This window comes from Orcinus orca, chromosome 1 (assembly GCF_937001465.1).
Source record: "Orcinus orca chromosome 1, mOrcOrc1.1, whole genome shotgun sequence".
NCBI lineage: Eukaryota > Metazoa > Chordata > Mammalia > Artiodactyla > Delphinidae > Orcinus > Orcinus orca.
This window is the reverse complement of record NC_064559.1, coordinates 3,995,949-4,010,059: the sequence shown is the minus strand read 5'-3', so window position 1 is coordinate 4,010,059 and position 14,111 is coordinate 3,995,949. Positions and strand designations below refer to the sequence as shown.

The 14,111-nt window shown below is 41.6% G+C and overlaps 1 protein-coding gene across 2 annotated transcripts in view; it reads left to right on the top strand.

Moving 5' to 3' along the window:
- The window catches only part of PLD5 (phospholipase D family member 5), a 489,683-nt gene that overhangs the window by 276,416 nt on the left and 199,156 nt on the right, over window positions 1–14,111 (top strand). The window contains exon 3 of one of the 2 annotated variants that reach the window (XM_004283493.4): window positions 8,776–8,944. In XM_004283493.4, the coding sequence (XP_004283541.3) occupies window positions 8,776–8,944 (169 nt within the window). Of the gene's footprint in view, window positions 1–8,775; window positions 8,945–14,111 lie in introns of those variants that run through there. The other variant, XM_049713621.1, reaches the window with a different exon arrangement.

The following is a 14,111-nucleotide window of genomic DNA, read 5'->3' as shown; positions in this document are numbered from 1 at the left end:
ACCTTCCCCTCTTCTCCAAAGTTCAGATCTCAATCCAAGCTGACCTTCCCTCTAGTGCAGCAGCTTCTGCTCTTCAGCATCACTCTACCTGTTCCCTCCATAGACCCAAAGTATGTGGAGAACCTTCTCAGATAAGACCAGGACCTAACCTAGTGTTGTGAAATGCACATGAGCTCAGACAAACCTGAATTTAAATCCCTGCTCTGTAGCACTCTGTCCATCTGGGTGACACCTAACCACTGGGAGCCTTGCTCTCTTTGCCTCCAAAATTGAGATCATGCCTATTTCACTGTGTTTCTTGGTGATGATGATGTGTATAATACCTGTGAAAGTACTTTTAAACTTTAATATACAAAGAAAGGATCCTAGCTACAATAATAATATTTCTACTGCTATACTGCCTCTCTCCATAAAGAAAAGCATAGTTGTCCTTCACTTAATACAATTATAGACCAGGAATTAATGAGGCTTTAGTCTGAACTTTCTAGATTTATACAAACAGGGATCTGCTGTTGTCAACTCAAACTTGCCATCCTGTTCTCTGCAGTTGTCTTTGAAAGTTGGTTTAGAAGTTACGTAGTTGAAACATCTGGTGACAAAAAATAAGAAAGTATTCAAAAACTGAAAGACATATCAAAAGGACACAGGAGACAACTTTTAGGGGCCTCCACTGGCAATGTATGCAACAATTTGGGCATCACAAAGTAGATGATAACATTTTGAAATAAAAAAAAGAATCCATACTGATAAAATAATATCTTTAAAAATGTAAAAAGTTATAATGGGAGAAGAAAAAGATTTTCCTTACAAAATATTACCAATGAACACATATAAAAGAAATGATAGCAAATTATAAGTATAATAAAAATAGATTCAGTTAAGAATCATAAATAGATAGAAGCCAAATCAGTGAGTGAAATGTTAGGGAATATTCATGCCATCTGAAAATACGTCTGTACAAATCATTTGTTAATTATAGAGGGAAGGAAGGTCCTGCTCAATTGAAAAATCTGACATACCCCCTTAACCAAGTGACCAAACTTAACATCACCAGTAGTGGGACAACCCACTATCATGTGACACCTCATATGATGCACTTTGAAGGACACATTACCTATGTACTGTTCCTACCAAAAATACTTATCCTAAATCTAACTATGAGGCAACAACCAAGCAAATCAAATCCAGGAGTATTTAGCAAAGCAACTGACCTGGGCTCTTCTGAATTGTTGACATCTTGGTAAGCAAATAAAACAGGAATAGGCTGGGGAACTCCCCTAGATAAGACAACTAAGTGCAACAAGTAAACATTGATTGGATCTTGGATCCAAAAGAAAAATCAAAACTGAAAAAAGGCATGCAGGCATTCCAGAAATTTGCCCAAAGGTGAATTTTAATGAGTTCTGCCTACTTTTTTCCTTGCTTGAGAAAGAAGAGTATAACAAGAGCTGCTGTCCATGGAAATGAGCTCTGCATGTATGCTAATTAGATCAGGCCTCTGCAGTGTAGTTAGCTGTTGCTTGTTAAAGGAAATAAAATGATAGGTCGTAGAAATAAGTCATTTCAAGACTGATTTCTAAAGGCCTTTTTTAGCAGGGCATAGGAAACAAGCATTGTGTTACAAAAGGAGCAATCAAGATCTCCAGGTAAAATAAGAAAGGAGGAAAGTGAGGAGGTGAGCAGGTTTTCCCCGGAATTCGTTACCAAACATAGGTGTGGTCTCCAGACCTTTGGTGGTGTCTCTATTTTTAGTATAAATTCCTAATTTACTTTTCTGTTTAGTAAAAAACCAAATAATGATAAAATTGGTCTTCTTTGGCTTCCAGGGAATTTCACTTTTCCAATCTTTCCAGTACTTTCTTCTGTCTTCTTTACCTGCCCCACTTTCTCTACCAACCAGAAGTGATTAGATATTTTCCATATTAGGCTTCAACCCAGTTCTCTTCTCTTGAAAATCTCTCTTGATAATCTTACCTCCTTTAAGGCTTCAATAATGGAAAAAAATCTTATAAGAATGCGTGTGAAGTAGAAAAAAAAGGAATAGATATATTATCCATCTGATGAGTAACTTCTTAACTTTTTTGTGCCACAGGCCCTATTAGCAGTCTGATGAAGCCAGTGGACTCCTTCCTTGAATAATGTTTTAAACGCATAAATTGAAATACATAGGATTGCAAAGAAAACCAGTAATGAAATAAAGTTATCAAAAATATAAAAAAACAAATTTGTGATATAGTAATGTATATTTTGCTCTACTTATTCATGAAGTAACAAGATCTGATGACTACCATAATTTCAAAGTAGTGATAAATACTTGGAGATATCAGCAATAGTTATCGTACCATGGTATGAAAATTCTTTTTTTTTCAGGCAAGGCTTTATCGGGTCCCCGCTGCAGCAGCGGGGAGCAAGAACAGGCAACAGCTTCCCTTGCTCACTCACTTGCTCGCTGTGGGGGACAAGCCTGTTCCTTATATGGGGTGAGGCTGGAGGTGTATCCAGGTGTCAGGCCAGAGGGGTGGCTTAGGTGTTTTGCCCACCCCTCTGGTGGTGTTGAGTGTAGGGAGCATGCTCAGTACCCTGCTTTTGCTCCCAACACCCTGTTTTTGCTCTGCTCCAGGCTCTTCAGAAGTGGCAGTTGGGTTTTCTGGTCTCATTGTATCTTTTGTCCAGAATTTGCCCCAACTGCACATGAACACAGTTATTTTTAGTCCCATATAGTTTATTTGTATTTTGTTGCTCAAGGAGAGGTGTGTCCAGATACAAGCATTGCAGCACTGCAGCAAACGGTCCCAAGTCCCAGCCTGTCTCATTCCCCCCTAAGAGACTCTGCACCCTTATTCTTAAGGGGTCAAGGGCCAGAAGTCTTTTCTTCTGAAACTTCTTCCTGCTGGACAGGGGCCGCAGACCCTAGCTGACCCCAGAGGTGTAGAAGTCCCTCGCTGACTGTCCCAAGGACCTGTAGGGACCTGGGCCACTCTCTGCTGGAAAGGGTTGAATTCCTTGAGTCATCATGAGCCTTACTTTAAACTATTGGAGCATAAAAGACACAAACTTAATCAAAAGCTTAAACAAACAAGGGCTAAATAGGAGAAGAACAATAGCCATTAAAGTGCGAAGAAAGGGAAAGAACCAGGTTAACTTTGGGAGGGTTTCCTTAACTGTTGACCAGACAGGGGGGGCAATGTTGCCCCCGCCAAGAAGCCATTCTGCTTGGATGTATATTTTGTTAATCTCAGGGTTAAAGTTTAATAATTTTCCTTATTCTTAGAATGGAAGGTCTGGACCTGTTGGTCCCAGGTCTCCTTGGACCAAAAAGTCTTAGTCACAGGTTTACAACAGTAGGGAAGACAATGGAGTACTAGACGAAATACGGCATAGATCAGTATGACTGAAAAGAAAAGGTTATAAGAAAATGACAGCCTCCTGCCAGAAAGTCTTTTATACCTTGTGGGATTCAAGAGAACAAACTAGAGAACCAGTTTTCAGTTCCCCTGCCCATATTTGATAGTGAGGATTGGTGGTTGATTGTCTGCTGAAGCCAAGTGGCTTGTTGTCAAATTTTCTCACTGTTGGCTGCTACCTGGTATGGGCATCAGGGCTCTTTTCTTTGCCTCTCGATCTGCCCTGTTGTTCCCTTGGGTAATTTGAGAATTTTCCTTTTGGTGCCCACGGCTTAAGCCTAATGTAGCCTCTTTTCTATCTGGAGATAACTGTCTTCTTCCAGGATTTATTATATATCCCAGATATTTAACTTCTTGCTTTGAGATTTGTGCTTTTTTCTGGGAGATCCTCTAGCCCTAGGTCCCAAGGAAATTAAGGACTTTAATGGTATTCTGATCTGAGGTCTCCATGGTGGGGCTACATATTAGTATGTCATCTACATACTGTAGAATGGCCCCTTATTTTAGGTATATTTCCCTTAGTTCCTTTCCTAGGGCCTGGAAGAACAAGTATGGGCTGTCCTGAAACCCCTGAGGCAATACTGTCCAGGTATATTGTTGCATTTGGCCCAAGTGGGGGTTCGTCCACTCAAAGGCAAACAGATACTGAGATGAGGGATGAACTCGGATGCAAAAGAAGGCATCCTTGTGTCAAGCACAGTAAACCATTTGGCATCTTCAGGAATCTGGACTAATATATTATAAGGATTGGTCACAAGTGGATGTATAGGGACTACTGCATCATTTACTGCTCTAAGGTCTTGCAACAGTATTCCCCATTTGGCTTAACAACTGGCAGAATAGTGGCATTGCATGGATACTGACAGGCCATGTTTTAAGAAATGATCTATGGGCAGTTGCACACCTTTCTTGCTTCCAACTTTATAGGGTACTGTCTCTTGTTAGGATAAGTGACTTCTGGCTTAAGGCTAGTTTTTACAGGTTGGGCATTTATAGCCTCCCAGGGATTCCTTTGTCCCAAGGAAATTAAGGAAGGTTAACTCTGTGTAGAATATGACTGAGAATAGGCCCTTGTTCTTCCAGCTGATTTGCCTTAGTCAGAATCAAGAAAAGGGGCTGCTCGGGTCCTCCTAATCGTAATATGACTCTGAAGGAGCCCAGAAAGTCTCTTCCCAGTAGTGGGTTAGGACACTCAAGGCACAGCTAAAAAGGTGTGTGAGATCAAATGCTGTTCAAATTGACAAGTGAGAGGCCCAATGAAGAAACGGGTGTGAGGCTTTCCTTTGACACTAGTCACAGTACAGCTTTTGGAGAAAAGAGGCACAGCGTGAGAGATCAGGACAGAGTAAGTGGCCCCCCGTATCAATTAAAAAACTGGTTTTCTTACTGCCACGTCAAGGACCACCCAGGGCTCCTCGAAGGAGATAGACATCTCGCGAAGGGGAAGCTCCCAGAATGCCCAGGCCACCTCAGTCATCCATGGCCATCTTAGGAGCAGGAGCCCCCCTTCCCCTTCAGGATTGGGGACAGTCCCACTTCCAATGACCTGTTTGTTTGCAGACTGGGCATGGACCAAGGGGTTCTTTTTGGCATTTTGGGGCCCACTGGCCAGTTGACTTGCATTTGAAGCGTTTCCCCTTGCTCGTTTTACCTCCAGGTGGTTGGTTAAACTTCCTTGCCCCCTTGGTTTGTCCTGAGGTTGCAAGGCATGGCTGACAGCTATGGCCATCAGTTTAACTTGAGCCCTGGCCTGAGTGTTTTCACATCGGGCTTTCTCTTCTTCTCAGCTGGATCTCAATTATCAAATACCCCAAAGGCCACCTCTAGGAGTTGGGGCATCGGGATTTGTGGGCCTAATTGTAACTTTCGGAGTTTCCACCTAATACCAGGGTCAGACTGGCAGATAAAATGTTGTCCCAGCCGGGATTGACCCTCAGGAATGGATGGATCGATGTTAGTAAATTTTCTAAATGGTGACAGAATCACAGATTCTTTTAATATTCCTGTCATTTTTTGCCTATGTCCATAACTGAAAGGAATGTTAAATTTCAGTTAGAAATGAGGGAAAATAAAGATCAAGCTCATAGGTCCCCCTAAATTCTATTCATGGATCCAAGGTTAGGAATATCTGGTCTAAAGATTTCTGAAAGAAATCGGGAATCCTTATTGTATGCCTATCAGAAACCATGTAGGTGGTATGAAGGAAGGGGTGGTGCAGAGCCACCTACAACTGTACAATTACTCTATATCCTTTATTTTGTATGTTTGGTTTATCTGGGCTTCTTGATTCTTCTTTGTCTTTCTCAGCATGGCTTTTATATTGAAGTAAAATTGAAACTAGTTAGTTCAGTTTGTTAAATGGTGTTCTATTTTTGTTTGCTCGGATTCTTTTTTTTTGTTTGATTTTTAAACATATTCCTTAGTCATAGGGGAGGCTAAAACTGCTGATTATTTGGGATCATTTCTTCATGCTATGTCTACCTTCTATCTACATAGATAATTGGACTTTAAGTGTGGATAGAATTAAAATATCCAACTTCAACTTCTGTCTGTTGCCTTCAAAGGTTTTGAAGTAGGTAAAAAAAATCCCCTCTCTCCACCTTTTTGACCCTCTCTCTCCTTGGTTTCCCAAACACTGCATTCTCCTGGGCCTCTCTTGTCTTCCTGCTTCTCTTTTGGTCCCTTCTGAATCTCCTCATCCGTTTCACACTCTACCAACCAGAAAAATGTAGGCATTCCCCCCACATTAGGCTTTGGGCTCGTTTTCTCTTCTTTTTTTTCCCCTTGATAATCTCTCTCAATGCTCACCCCTTTCCCGTGTTCCTCGTCCGTTTTAATGGACCCTCTACCCTCTACTGATTGTCATCTCCCTTCCAGTGGTATACATGTGTGCTGTCAGAGTTAGACCCCTAAAATGTACTTGGTTGCTCTCAAAAGCATCAAAATTAAGTCCAGACTTCTCTTCCTGGTTCACAGTCTCTACAGTGTGGTCCCTACGACACTGCCAGTCTTCTCCACCATGGCAAGCCCCTGCCATAACTCTCTTACCTCACACTTCCCTTGGCCAACCAACTCTCAAGTATCCAAATACACCTAGAATATCTTTCTCTTCCAGCTGACCCATAAAAATTATATCTTTGAAGACTCATTTCAAGTCCCACTTTCTCCAGTTCCAGATGCTCCCAACCTAATTATTTTTTCCTCACTGCTCACGTTCCAGTGGTACTTTAGATGGTGCCTTATCCATCTAATTAATTCTTACTCTTGTTTTGCCATTTATTAGAGCCTACCTCCTATTTAAATCATTACGTATGAGACTGGCTCTTTCACTAGATTATAAATTCCAGAGGACTAGGGAGTTTTGTCATAGTCATTTCTGTGTTAGGTACAGTAAATGACTTGCTTGTCCTGTGCTCATAAGGTCTCAACCAGACTTAATTCATTTGTGGGTAGTGGTTGGATGATTGGACCCTAAAATTGTGAATGTCTCTAAGACATATACCCAACCCCATTTTGGCTATGATATTCATCAAATACACAAACATATTACTGAGAGTATTGTTTTTGTTTCTAAAATTGGCTAAATGGAACAAGTCTCATTAAAATAAACAGTTAACAGTTTTAGTGAGAAGTTCTGGATTCTGTATTAGAAGCTGAGATTCATTCTATAGGTATTTCTTGAGCTCTAATTATGTATCCAGCACTAGGGATGCATAGCTTTGAATAAAAAGATCTGTTCTAGAAGGGCTTACACCCTTACCCTAACCCTGTCTTCATAAGAGTTTGGAGTTTCCTGTCAAGAGTTGCAGGAGAATTTACATTTCTTAAACTGGAAAAAAAAACCTGTTTATTCAGTGGTTTATTCACAGTGGTTAAAAATCCACCTGCCAATTCAGGGGACATGGGTTCGAGCCCTGATCCAGAAGATCCCACATGCCGCGGAACAACTAAGCCCGTGCGCCACAACTACTGGGCCTGTGCTCTGGAGCCCGTGAGCCACAATTACTGAGCCCATGTGCCACAACTACTGAAGCCCGCGTGCCTAGAGTCCGTGCTCTGCAACAAGTGAAGCCACCACAGTGAGAAGCCTGCGCACCACAACAAAGAGTAGCCCCCTCTTGTCACAACTAGAGAAAGCCCACATGCAGCAACAAACACCCAACATATCCAAGAATAAATAAATAAATAAATTTATAAAAAGAAAAGTCAGGGAATTCCCTGGTAGTCTAGTGGTTAGGACTCTGAGCTTTCACTGCTGAGGGCCCAGGTTCGTTCCCTCGTCAGGGAACTAAGATATTGAACTTCCATGCCAGTGACCTTTCAAGGATGCCCCATGGTATTCAGATTTTTAAAAATAATAATAAGATAAAATAAAAATAAATAAATAATATTTAAAAAATAAATTTAAAAAACTAAAATGTTATGTGTCACCTGGCTAACTCAGAAGTGAAAACCACACAGCCATAGCTGCAGCACCAACGCAAGCCACAGTGTATATGTTGTCAACAAATAAGGAAGTATAAAAAGAAAAGACACATTTATTAGGTTATTGCTGATTGTAGTTTATTTAGGGCTTGGTTATTACTATTATTTTATATATTCCCTATCTCCAACTTTAATAAAGCCCTGCAATAGGCCGGTTTTTATTTATTTATTTTTGTGTGTGTGTGTGTGGTACACGGGCCTCTCACTGTTGTGGCCTCTTCCCGTTGCGGAGCACAGGCTCCGGACGCGCAGGCTCAGGGCCATGGCTCACGGGCCCAGCTGCTCCGCGGCATGTGGGATCTTCCCGGACCGGGGCACTAACCCGTGTCCCCTGCATCGGCAGGCGGACTCTCAACCACTGTGCCACCAGGGAAGCCCAACAGGCCGGTTTTTAAATTTCCTTCTTAGTATCATTTTATGCCTTAGGCTGGGAAGCACTAAGAGAGGTTTTAAGCAATAGTAATAGCATTTACTATTTTTATTTTCTAGTAGTAATAAAACATAATATTTTAGTTTCTAAACTAGTTCTAATATATGTCCAACATTGTACTAGAAACTGGAGATATTACTAGAGGAAGATGCTTGTGTAGGAAGCTCTGGACTTTTTCTCAAGGCTAGTTTGGCACTGGACATTAGGGACATATACCATGATTTTCTGAAATATGAGTGCTAACTGAGGAGAAATTGAACATAAACTCTCAGAACACAGTAGATTAGCATAGGGGAAATGTTAAATGCCTTTGTTGAAAAATGTAAATTATGAGGAACATATACATTCAGAAAGAGTAAAGAGTATTTTTCAGATGTCTCTGTATGCATGTGTAAAGATCTGTGGCTTCAAATTTGACTAGATTTTGTTTGTTTGTTTTTCAAAATCTTTTCTAAGAATTGCCCTGGTGGAAAATATTCCTGAAGGCCTTACCTATTCAGAAAATGCACCATTTCACTTATCACTTTTCCAAGGCTGGATGAATTTACTCAGCATGGCCAAAAAGTCTGTTGACATAGTATCTTCCCATTGGGATCTCAACCACAGTCATCCATCAGCATGTCAGGTAAGCTGCATCCTCTAATGTGTGTGACAATTTTACTTATGTGCATTTTATACTCAGTATTCTTGCTTCCCCTCCTCAAGTTCAAGCTCATTTTTTCAGTCTATCTATACCCATAGTTCATGTCCATTATTACATTTATATGTATGTGCCATTGTTAATCGTAGGTTGCTCAGCTTCTACTAGAATGCAGTGCTTTCAAGGGCAAAATCACATCTCATGTTTGCAAACAAGAGGCTCTCTATGCAGCACTGCTGTATCGGGCAACTTCAGAGGTGTCTTGTGGTGTCCATTGATGGCACACCCCAGAATTCTGCTTTGCACAACCTGCATGTTTACAGTTTCCATTCCGTAACTGCTTACTGAGACATTTAATTGGTTAATTGGTGTCCTAATTTGTCTTTGTGGCTCAGAGCCAACTTTTTTAATAGTGGAGTCACACTTCCCGGTATAGCTGTATATTCTTGACTCTGTCATATTTGAGTGAAGAGGAAAAAGAAATTTACTAGTTATAAGAACAGCCTTTAGAAAACTGACTAAATGATCTGAATGATTTCTGAATGAAATGTCCTGGAGATAAGAAAATGATCCTGGTAATCTTTTTTTTTTTTAAATTTTTGAATTTATTTATTTTTTTATACAGCAGGTTCTCATTAGTCATCAATTTTATACACATCGGTGTATACATGTCAATCCCAATCGCTCAATTCATCACACCACCACCCCCACCACCCCGATCCTGGTAATCTTTAACATGTTTTTCTTTATGTTGGTACAACCATGATAGCACTGAGCTATCAAGTATATGACCATTGCCCTATACTTAAATGTCCTATGGGGGGGTCAAGGATAAAATTAATTTTGTCTGTTTGTATACAAAATGTGTTGGCATTAAGCCTATAATCATTACCTCATTGGTGCTTTGATTTGCTTCAATTATACTATTTTAAAGTCAAAAGATATTAGAAAATAGGTACAAATAAACAAAAATCCCATAAAGGCTATACTAAGAAGAATTGGATAATTTTACTAATTATGTTCTGCACTGTTCTACCTCTGCGGAAGCAGGTGCTTCAGGTACTTATTGCAGCATTTATCATCCCAAAACTTAGTGGTTTATAAAAATAACAATTATTTTTGTATTCATGGTTCTGGGCAGCGTTTGTCAGAGAACTTGTCTCTGATCTAAATAGTGTTGGCTGAGGTGGCCTACCTGGGGCTGGAGGGTGCAAGATAACTCCTCACATATGAGCATCTTACCTCAGATGGCTGGAATGTCTAGCAGCTGGCTGGACTTCTCTCTCTCTGTATGTGTCTATCATCATTCAGTAAAGCGGCTTGAATTATTTACCTGTGGTTATATCCTAAAAGGGCAAAAGCAGAAACTGTGAGACCTCTTAAGACCTGAGCTCTAGAATCCCAATTGCTTCCACCCTATTCTATTGGTCAAAGCAAGTCACAAATCCAAGATGAGAGGGGTAGCATCCATATGGGAATGTGGAGAATTGTTGGCAGGCATCTTTGGAAATTATATACCACAGTGCACTCTGGCCACAGCAATCCATCTGTCTCTCCCACATACAAAATGCACTTCTCATCCCCCAAAACTTGTATCCCATTACAGAAAAGGCTCAAAGTCTAGGATCTCTTCATCTGCATCAGAACAGGATCTGAATAGGACTCCTCATGAGGGCTTCTCTTGATTTGGAAACCTGTGAACTAAAAAGACAAGATACATGCCCCCCAATGCACACCCCCAACATACAATGGCAAAATAGAGATGAGATAACTACGATAGATACTTCTATTCAAAAGGGGGAAATAGAGAGCACAAATTAGTCATTGAACCCACAGCAGTTTTAAAAGCCAACCTGGCACACATCACCGGTTTTCCGAACTTGGAGAACAGGGAATGTCTCTAGACTGGGATCTAGTTCTGCTTCCTGGGGGTGCTTTCCTAATCTGCCGTTCTCAGAAACTCTTTGCTCCACCCTCTGTGTTTTTCTTTCTTTTTCATAAGAAATAGCCTGTGCTTGCTTCAGACTTATTTCCTTGGTTGGCTTTCTACCAGTAGAAATCTGAGGCCCCAGAGACCTCTTTTCATTTTAAACCACCTCTGTCCTTTTTTAGTCCAAAATGGAACAACCCCTTAAAAACTTCTGTAGACTTTCTATGCATCCAGTTATAATCCACTCTATTAGCAAAAGGCCACACCACAAAAAACTCACAGGTGGTCTTTTTCTACTTTGGGCTGTGACTCAAGATGCTTCGGAACCTCACCCTTGAATTTTCCAGGAGCCCTTTTGAGAGGCAGCCCACCACCACTATCGCTTTTAATCCTTCAGAGGTCTCAACATGGAATCGTACAGCCACAGCTTTGATTTGATCCTTACCCTGAGGTCATTTCTCATTTTGAGAATGTTTTTGCTCAATTGAGAGACTGTCCTAGATTTTCTACATTTCTCTCAAAATTCTGCATGAAAATGAAATCGTTTCTTCTTATCATATACCACCAAAACTTTGATTGATAATCTGCCTGAACAGTCTCCTTAGCCAGATCTCCAAATCCACTAGTCATATTTTCTATCTCCTACTCTACAGCAGGCAGTAGCGTTGCCAAACTTTCTACCATTACTTTCTCAAGGCCTCAAAAGCAATTTCTTCACTGTTCTTCCAGCCTTGAGTAACAGAATGAGATTCCAGCCCCTACCACCACCGAGTCCCAGAGACAATGCCACATGCTTTAAGTTTTCGCAACAGTCGTTTCTATTTCATTTTTTATTGTGGTATAACAAACAACTCCAAAACGTATTCATTATTATTTCCTATGATTCTGTGACTTGGTTGACAGTTCTTTTGCTTCAGTAGTGCTGGCTGGGATTACTTATGAGGTTGTGTTTAGGTGGGAGGGTAGCTGAAGCTGGACTGCCTGAGGGCTGGACACATCTCATTCTCTGCATGTGGATACTCATCATTCAGTAATCTAACCCAAGCTTTTTATAAGGCAGCTGGATCCCAGGAGAGTGAAAATGAAAACTACAAGACCTCTTAATTCCTGGGCTCCCAGAACTTTACTTTGCTACATTCTGTTAGTCTGAAAAAGTCACATGGCCAGGCCACAATCACTGGAGGGACAAGAGACTCCAGGACGAACGTACATGTACAGGAATGGGAGGAATTGTTGGCAGCCAAATTCCCAGGTGGTTTGTATACTCACAAACCTTTGAAAAGAGCTGAACCAAACCATTCTGACCTCTTGCTCTCTGAGCCCAGCAAACCCTCCTGGTGTTCAGACTCTGGGAGAAGATGGGTCATCAGAGAATGGCACAGCCTTTCTGCGTCACGGTTCCTGAAGTCACATCATGGTCAGTATTCAGTACTGCTCACAGGGCAGTGATGAAATGGATGCGTGAGGCTCTAGGTCTGTTTTGCCTAACAGTGCCTAGCATGGTGCTTGATGCATACTGGGTGTTCAGTAAATATTTGTTGAGTAGTAAATATTTGTTGAATGGAAAGATAAACAAAGCTGGATGCTAGTTAAAGTGGTCAGGACAGATTTTAATCAGTAATACTGTTGCAGTAGGGAAGAGGTCCAGGTGAAGGGAACTCAACTTAGATTTGTACAGAGATGCCCGGGTACTTTATATAGGAAGAATGAGGGAGATGGAAGGGCGTGACAGGGGCCTGAACAGGGTCAGGGAAGTAGAAATTTATAAAAAATGGTCCATGTGTGAACCCCATCTGGGATTGCTAGCTGGTGCTTTTCCAAGTTAGGCTCCTACCCTCCCACATAGGCTGGGAGACAGGGGCCTATCTTCAGGTGTTGGCAGAACAGCCTATTCTTTGGCAATCTTGAGCTTTCTTAGGCAGGCACTTTAATGGGGGCTAAGGTCATCCTAGAGATGTGGCCTTGAGCTGTTAGAAACCATGTTAGTGTTTGTTCAAGCCTTTTAATGGGGGAGGAGAGACAGAGGTAGGGCAGAGCAGGGTGGATGAAATGATTTGTGTTGAGAGTCTACAGTCTTCATAGGCCAAGGTTGAGGGCTGGTAGAGAAGTAGACTCAGAGGATCCTGGCTAGAGTTTGGTCAGGGAAAAAGTATTTGTCAGTTGCATGGCTTTAGAGTGAATTAAGGTTGATGTTACACATGCAGAAAGAAGGTAACACTTAGCTTAATTCAAGTCACTCTCTAACAGCTGGCCTACTGCCAAGAAATGGAATTTTTCAATTTGCTGTCAGTAACCTGGCTATTACTGAACTCACCCAGCAGTCCTTTAGGAGGAGACCCCAGTGTGAACTGATATCTTCCAGTAGAGTCATTCTGCGCCCACCAGCGATGGCTTTTTGCTGCCTCTCATTCCCCTAACAGCACCAGGCTCCTTTACAGTTTAACACCAGTTGGTTTTCTTCAGAGTTTTGAGCTAATTTCACTTTGCCTCTTTACAAGGAGAGAGCTGCATTTGCAGACATGAAGGATAGAGGGGCTTTACCTGCTTAGGAAATTAAACGGACTCAAGCAGGATGTGAGACCCATCTCTCATGAACAGCTCTCCCTACTCCTGTCTGCTCTTGGCCCTCAGTACCATATCCTGGAAGGAGTGGTGAGCAGGAGGGAGGGGGGAGGTTGACAGCGGAGTTCGGAGGGTTGCAACTTCAACAAGACAGTAACCTTTCTCCTGTCCTCTTCCTCTGGTCCACTGGTGGCCAAGTGACTGCCACTAGTTGAATACCAGGCATGGAGTGTAGTCTTTAAAGAAAGAACAAGCGTGTGGAGGAGAGTGCTTGGTGCCTGGTTTGCTCCATTTCCCATCTCCCCTCCCTGACCCTCAAGCCCTAGAGCAGTGTTTGCAAAAGGACTTAGGTTTCAATGGCCCAGAAGAACTTGTCTAAATACCACATGTCTTGGGCCTTCAGAGATTATTTTTCAAGAGCCTGGCTCACTCCTTCCCGCCCTCTCACCACACCATAGGGGTAATTGTACAGAGATCAGGAATGGAAAAAAGAAAGCAGGTCCTTGCTGCCAGCTTTTTCTCTTCAGGTACACTTTAAAGATTCATATCCTGTTCTCTCCAGGCCATCAAGTTTTACCATTTCTACCAAGGAAGGTACTGGCTGAAAGCCTATTTGATTTAAATTTTACCTGATTTTATCTTTCAAATGGAAATAGGAAA